Genomic DNA, 7,627 nt, shown 5'->3' on the forward strand with positions numbered 1-7,627 from the left:
CCATTTGCATCTCGCTGGCTTAGGTGAGCAGCCGAGAAAAAACCGCCGAACCTTCCTCACACCTTCTCCCTACCTGCAAAGGGAGTCTAGGAAGAGCCGTGGGCAGGGTCCGGGCACGAACTCGCCCCGCAGCCGCTCCGCCGGGCCGGGCGCTAGGCGGGACGCCTTTCCTGGGGAGCATCCCCGGGTTTCCCACCGAATCCGCACGGCGTGCGCCGTCCCTTCGGGCCACGCTGCTGCGCAGAGGAACGGAGAGAGGCGACGTCATGTTGATTTACTTCCCTTCCTCACACAAATAAAGGCGTCTCCGTATAAAATACGTCTTCCTTCCCCTCTCCCTCGGTGCCGAGAAACGCCTGCTTTGGAGGAGCGACGGCCCCAGCGCGTCCCTTCGCTCGCTCGGCCTCACGCCGGGGCCTCGCTGCGGCTCGGACCACGCCGTCGCGGGGCCAGCGCCGCCTCTTCCCCCAGGTACGGCCCCCTGCAAAACGACATTAAATAAAGTGCGTTTCATGCAATTTTGAGACTCGGCTCTGCTTTTTGTCCCTGTGCATTTACCATGCCTCACAGCGGAGGAGCAAGCCTCGAGGATGCGTTTGAGCCGCTCACGGTTCAGGTGCGGCCACCAGGCGAACCAAGGCCCGTCCTCCCCGGGATCTCCTCCGCCACGGCGGCCGCGCAGCCCCCTTCCGCGGCCGCTGCGGAGCCTCGAAAATGAAAACCCCGACGGAGAAACCGGTTTCCACCGCCCATCCGCCAGCAGCCTTTCTCTGCAGACCACAAGGCCGCCGGGGCTCTGCCCGCCCGGGGAGGATGCTGCATTTTAACTTACTGGGGAACTTCCCCACGGAGCAAATCCCTGCCCGCGGCGAGGCCGGGATTTGGATGCGTCCGCTTCAGGGCAGTAGCGGTGCCGGCCCCGGCGGGGCAGCGAGCGCAGGGCACCTGCGCAAGTTGCGCGCATCCGCGCGGCGCGGCCCCGGCTGCGCGGGGAAGCCGGCGGCGAGGCGCGGCGGCGGCAGCAGCAGCAGCGCGCAGCGGCGGCGGCGGCGGGGGCTGCGGCCGCCCCCCAGCTTGGGTTTCCCTGAAGGCGACCTGGGGCTAAATAATGAATCGATCTAAAATTACCCGCAGGAATGGAATCGCTCTAAAAATAAGCGAGCAGCTGCCGTGGCCGCGTCCCCCCGCGGCCGTGGGAAAGGGGGGGGGGGGAGCGGCGGGGCCGCCGCGGAGGGGGCTCGGCCGCAGCCGCCGCCACCGGCCCGGCCCGGGCCCCCCCCCCCCCGGGGCAGAGCCGGGAGGCTGCGCGGCGCTGCGCGGAGCGGTGCGGAGCTGCCCGCTGCCGGGCCGTGTGCGTGGGAACGCCGCGGGCCGCCGAAACCCGCGGGAGCGTCGCGGGTGGCCTCGCCGCGCTTGGCGGTGGCTGCGCGGCTCGGGCGCGCAGGGGCGCGCAGGGGCGCGCAGGGGCGCCGCGCTGGGCGAGGGGGCTCCGGCGGCCCGGCCCCCCTGCGCGGGGAGCAGCGAGCCCCCCACCTCACTCGCACACACACACTCACACACCTCCTCCTCTTTTCTTTTTGATCCGTGCAGCGGTCTGATATCCTCCCGGCTTGTCTCTTTTATTCTTTTGTACTCAGGCGTGTTGTCCTGGGCAGCAGTGTGAACGGGGGCTTTGTAAAACGGGACAGATAAAAATGAGCAACATCATATTGTTTGACAGAATGATCCGAAATGATAAAGTGCCTTCTCCGGAGGGGGTGAAAATGGTGAATTCCTAAAAAACAAGAGCGACGCTTCTCTCCTCTGCCTCCCTGCGCTCTTCGCAGTAGCCTAAAGGGATCTGCCGCCTGCACCAGCCCGGATCACGTCCAGCCACTCTTTTCAACGGGAAGTCCTCTTTTTAAAAGCCTTCATTTATTTATTTTTAAATAAATAAGGAAGGGGGGAGCGGCTTTCGGCTCGGGACCCCCCGTTCTCCTCGCGGCGGATGAAAAGCACAATTTTCGAGAGAAAGGCTCGTTTTGATTAAATCTGACATGCTGCTGATAACTCCATGCTAATGTGAAATAATTAACATAATAGCCATAATTAAAAGCACGCTAACAATGCCATAAATTTATCACACAATTTTACTAGCTTTCTGCCCCTAACTGCTCTCTCATCGTTAATTAAACGTGTTGCCTTTTACAGAATGGATGTTTATACATTTCCAATACAAATAAATCCGAAACCGTTTTGGAAACACGGCCGATTTCGTTTTACGCGGAGGTATCCCTGTTTTACAGGCGACTTATTGCGATTAAAAAAAAAAAAAAGGAAAGAAAAAAAAGCACGTGCAAATAGCGGTCTTAAAAAAAAAATCAAGAAAATCTATAGAAAGGGTTTGGAAATCTGCATGTTTTGCGAAGAGCCCGGGCGGAGGGCGGGGGCGAGGGCGCCCGAGGCCAGGCGGGCGCTCGGCGCGGTCCCGGCCCGCGGTCCCGGGCCGCCGCTCGCCCGCTCCGGCCGCAGCCTGGGGGGTTTCCCCCGCTTCGACTTGTTTATTTTGCAAGGATTTCTCACCTCCCCCCTCCCCTTTGCCCCCGCTTTACCGGGCGCCTTTTTCCCCCCCGCACGTTTATAACAAACCACAGTGCAGGTTTAATCCAGGTCAGGTCAACGATTTATATAACTCATTAGTGAAAGTAATAGGCTTAAGGAGATGAAAGGGAACACCTTTGGTTTCTCCTTCCTTTAAAACGATTGCAGAAGCAGAAATTGCCCCAGCACTGCCTTTCCTCTCCAGTCCCCCCACCCCCAAGCCTCAGCCTCCGGATTTATTTTTAACTCGCTTCTCAGCTAGGAACTTGCTTTGCCGTATTAGAATCAAATTGAGTTGTAATTAATTTCTTCCTCTCTATCATAACTTATTCAACCCGCTCTTTCCCTGATGCTAGCCGAGTCTCTATTTGACTCCGTATCGATCCGGAGATACAGTTTGTTTTTCTCCTGTTGCTAAATCTATCTATCTACCTATTCATCTATCTATCTATCTATCTATCTTTCTATCTATCTCTCCGTGCGCCCACTTTCTCTTTCTGGCGCTGTCATTATTGTGGGTTCCCACCTCCGCATACGCTGCTTTAATTATTTTATTGCTTTGCTGGGTGCAGCCCCTGGTCCTGCTCCGCGTTAAGCCCTTCAACTTCAGCAGCCGAGGTGGCTGCGAGCCATCTTTCCTTATGGGGTTATTTCTGGGAAAGTTTGCTTATTATTATAGCGGCGGTTTTTTTCCTCCTTGCTTCCCCCTTTTCCCTCCCCACTCCGGCTAGGAGGACTTGCGGGTTTTAGCAGCGATCGGCAAGGAGCCTCCCCCGCGACGGGCTCCCAAATACTTTCCTAAACTTCGCCGCTGGCAGCTGGAGCCTCGGGCGCGGGGCGGCGCGGAGGGGCGCGGAGGGGCGCGGGGGGCCGCGCAGGCCGGACGCGCTGCCGCCGCCCCCGGGGCCGCCCCGCTCCGCCGCCCGGGCACGGGGCGCCCACAACAGCCCTCACGGAGGGGAAACGTTGCTTTTCACGCTAAGCACCGTAATTAACGGTATGAATCAATTAATCTGACTTTTATTGCGTCGAGGAAAAGCGCAACACATGAAACACGGGGGGGGGGGGAGAGCTGCGGAGCGGAGCTTTTTCCCTCCCTTTTCGCCGGCAGAGCCGTGGCGGCACGAGCAGGGGGGTCGGCGCTGGTGTGTGCGTGTGCGCGACGCTCCGCGAGCGGGAGGCCGCGTGGGCGCCCACGCGTGTCCGCGCCGCGCGGGTTATGGGAGCCCCGGCGAGGGGCACCGCGGCGGCCCGGCCTTAACACAGCCGTTTCCCAGGCTCCTGCCGCCCTTGGAGGGAGGGAGGGCGGCTGCGGCGGGGAGTTTATTTGCCTTTTATAAACAATAATCGCTCGTCGGAAATTGTTCGGTCCTGCCACATATTTTTTTTTTTTTTTTGCTTCCTAATTTAATTGTATTTACTTAAATCCAAAAACACGTGTGGCCATTACAATAACACGGCGGGGTTATTAGCGGCACTATTTAAAAAGAAAAGCCCTCTGAGCAATGCGTTTCCGCTTGGCCCAGGTGTTATTTCTTCTCCGCGGTACAAAGGGGCTCGGATGTGCGCCGGAGCCGCCCCCCCCCCCCCCCCCCCGCTCCTGCAGCCCCTCTCCTCGGGCCAGGGCTTACCTGGGGCTGCGTGAATACGGTCCTCACATTCACACACACTCCCTCATTTCCTACTTTTTCATATGCTAACACCCGCAATGATTAAGTCGTTAACACCTCTGGGAGAGAGGGGGGAAAAAAAAAAGGAACCAGCTAGAGGCTTCTTTATTTATAGTTTCCCTTTGTTATTTTACGTCTTTTTATTTCTCTCTGCAACTAATCTAATAGATTAATCAATAGCCATTTTCTGATCTTCCGTTTCCAGCTGGTGCTACTGTTGAAAAAACACAGAAAAGTGATTTCAGAGCCAGAACGGGTTGTTTTTAAGCGTTATTAGGAGGGCGCATCCGCTTAGCGCGCGTTTAGCCGGCGAGCGCGCTGCTGTCCCGCGCCGGCCGGCGGTCAAGCCGCCGCCACCCCAAGCCATGAAAAAAAAATATATACAAAAAAACGGAAAAACCACCAGGGAAAATTAAAAAAAAAAAGCCCGAAAGCAAAACGCGCTAACTTTTGACGCGCCCCGCTCAGGAGGGCCGCTTGCCTCGCTCGCTTTTGCCGTTCCGCAGAGTCCGTCCCACCTTTGGCGCTGCTGGAGGCGGCGGCGGCGGCGGGGCAGAGCCGGGCCGGGCCGCGGGCGCGGGGGATGCGCGGGCGCGGGGCGAGCGGAGCCGCGGCGGCTCTTTGTTGACAGTGCATGAAACAACTCGAGTTTTGCATGACTTCACGGCGGGGCGCCTGACGTCAGGGCGTCACGTGGCGCCGCCGCCGAGTATATCTTTAACGGGAAAGTAATCTATCAGGCAGTCTTTAAAAAAGGACTTGCAAAGTGGCGAGCGAGCGAGCGCCCGCGCCGGCCCGGCCGCTGCCCCCGCCCCTCGCCCGCTCGGCCGCTGGGAAGCCTTTCCCCCTCCCTCCGGAAAGGGAGAGGAAAAAAAAAAAGGGGGAGAGGGGGGGAAAAAAAGAGAGAGAGGAGCGAAGCGGCCGCGGGCGCGGTGGGGCCGCGGGCGCGGAGCCGGAGCGAAGAGGCGCCGAGGCGGCCGGAGGCGCCGGCGGCGCGGCGCGGCCCCATGCGCGCTGCCCCTCCGCGGGCGCGGCGGGCGGCAGCCGGCGGCGCCGCCGCCTGATCGCGGATGCCCGCGGCCGGCAGCGGGCCGAGGAGCCGGAGGTGACCGGGCGCCCGCGCGAGGCCGCGCCGGAGCCGCCGCGGGACGCGCCGCCGGGAGCCGCCGCCGCCGCCGGGAGCCGCCGCCGCGGACGCGAGAGGACCGGGCTCGGCCCCCGCATGCCCCGCGGGGACGGCGCCGCGCCCGGCAAACGGGCCGCCCCGCTCTAGCCCCCGGGCGCCCCGCCGCCGCCGCTGCCGCCGCCGCCCGCGCCCGTCGCCCCCCGGCCCCGGCCCCGGCGCGGGGATGACCCTGTCGGGCGGCGGCAGCGACATGTCCGGCCAGACCGTGCTGGCGGCCGAGGACGTGGACATCGACGTGGTGGGCGAGGGCGACGACGGGCTGGGCAAGGAGAGCGACGGCGAGGCCGGCAGCCCCGGCGCGCTGCCGCGGCTGCCGCTGGACGAGGCGGCCGAGCCGGCGCTGCCCGCGGAGCCCGGCGCGGGCGCGGAGAGCGGCAGCAGCGGGCGCGGCAGCCCGGCCGAGGCGGCGCCCGGCGGCGCGGCCGAGGGCGGCAAGGCGGGCGGCGGGGACGAGGGGGCGAGCGGCGGCGGCGGCGGCGCGGCGGGGCAGAGCAAGCCCAAGAGCAGCCTGGTGAAGCCGCCCTACTCGTACATCGCGCTCATCACCATGGCCATCCTGCAGAGCCCGCAGAAGAAGCTGACGCTCAGCGGCATCTGCGAGTTCATCAGCAACCGCTTCCCCTACTACCGGGAGAAGTTCCCCGCCTGGCAGAACAGCATCCGCCACAACCTCTCCCTCAACGACTGCTTCGTCAAGATCCCCCGGGAGCCCGGCAACCCGGGCAAGGGCAACTACTGGACGCTGGACCCCCAGTCCGAGGACATGTTCGACAACGGGAGCTTCCTGCGCCGCAGGAAGCGCTTCAAGCGCCACCAGCAGGAGCACCTGCGGGACCAGACGGCGCTCATGATGCAGGGCTTCGGCGCCTACAGCCTGGCCGGCCCCTACGGCCGCCCCTACGGGCTGCACCCGGGCGCCTACGCGCACCCGGCGGCGGCGGCGGCCGCGCTGCAGTACCCCTACATCCCGCCCGTGGGGCCCATGCTGCCGCCCGCCGTGCCGCTGCTGCCGTCCAGCGAGCTCAGCCGCAAAGCCTTCAACTCGCAGCTCAGCCCCAGCCTCCAGCTGCAGCTCAACAGCCTCGGCGCCGCCGGCTCCATCATCAAGTCGGAGCCCAGCAGCCGCCCGTCCTTCAGCATCGAGAACATCATCGGCGTGCCGGCCGCCAGCTCGGCCGCCAGCGCGCAGACTTTCCTGCGGCCGCCCGTCACCGTGCAGTCGGGCCTGGTGGCCCACCAGCCGCTGGCGCTGGCGCGGACCACGGCGGCCATCGCCCCCATCCTCAGCGTGCCTACGAACATCATCTCGGGCCAGTTCCTGCAGCCCGCCGCCCCCGCCGCCGCCGCCGTGCAGGCCAAGTGGCCGGCGCAGTAGGGAGCCGCGGGGCCGCCGCGGCCCGGCTTGGCTCGGCCCGGCCCGGCTCGGCTCGGCTCGGCTCGGCTCGGCTCTGCCCGGCCCGGCTCGGCTCGGCCCGGCCCGGCCCGGCCCGGCCGCCCCCGCCGCCGAGGAGCGGCCGCAGCGGCCGGCGGCGCCCCCCCGACGGCGGCGCGGCGGCGCGGAGCCGAGCGGCACAGGTAACGCCGAGCGGCACCGCCGGCCTTTGTACATATTTGTATGGGAAACCGCTGACGTCGCTTTCGGGGGTTTTTATTTTTTTAAGAAAAAAAAAATAATAATAATAAGGCAGAATCACGGTAGGGATTTAGCGGCCGCGAACTTTCGCTTTTTTTGAAGGTTCCGACGCTCCGAGCTGTTTCATCCGAAACGAGCGAGCAGGCGAAACGAACGGAGGTATCGAAAAAATAGCGGGGGAGATTTTAAATATTAAACGAGCAAACCGAAAAGGAAAAAAAAAAGGAATTTTGGAGAAAAGGAAAAAAAAAAGACGAAAACCCTGTCATTCTATTATAGAAGTCTGTTTATATATGAATGAATATATGTATTCTAAATGTTATCCCTTCGTGTTGTACACAACTTTGTAAATAAATTTTTAAAACGCTGTGCTCTGTGTTTGTCTGCCGGGCGCGCATCGAAATCCCGAGGCCCGCATACGCTCAGGTGGCAGCTTCGGTGCGCGGCGCGGCCGGCGGGGCTTGAAACGCGAGTGGGAAGCGCGGGTGCCCTCCGATGCGGGGCCCCTCGCTTCCCCCCGGCCGCCGCCTTCCCGCCGGGTTTTCCCCTCGTTGCGGT

At 62.7% G+C, this 7,627-nt stretch overlaps 1 protein-coding gene across 1 annotated transcript; it reads left to right on the forward strand.

Annotated features, from left to right (window-relative positions):
* Positions 1-5,580: 5,580 nt before the first annotated feature.
* On the forward strand, positions 5,581-6,861 carry FOXD3 (forkhead box D3). Its single transcript, XM_013950818.2, has one exon. It carries the CDS (start codon positions 5,600-5,602, stop codon positions 6,809-6,811), a length of 1,212 nt encoding a protein of 403 aa, XP_013806272.2. The 5' UTR covers positions 5,581-5,599; the 3' UTR covers positions 6,812-6,861.
* The last annotated feature ends 766 nt before the right edge of the window (positions 6,862-7,627 follow it).

The sequence above is a fragment of the Apteryx mantelli genome, chromosome 8 (genome assembly GCF_036417845.1).
Source record: "Apteryx mantelli isolate bAptMan1 chromosome 8, bAptMan1.hap1, whole genome shotgun sequence".
Lineage (NCBI taxonomy): Eukaryota > Metazoa > Chordata > Aves > Apterygiformes > Apterygidae > Apteryx > Apteryx mantelli.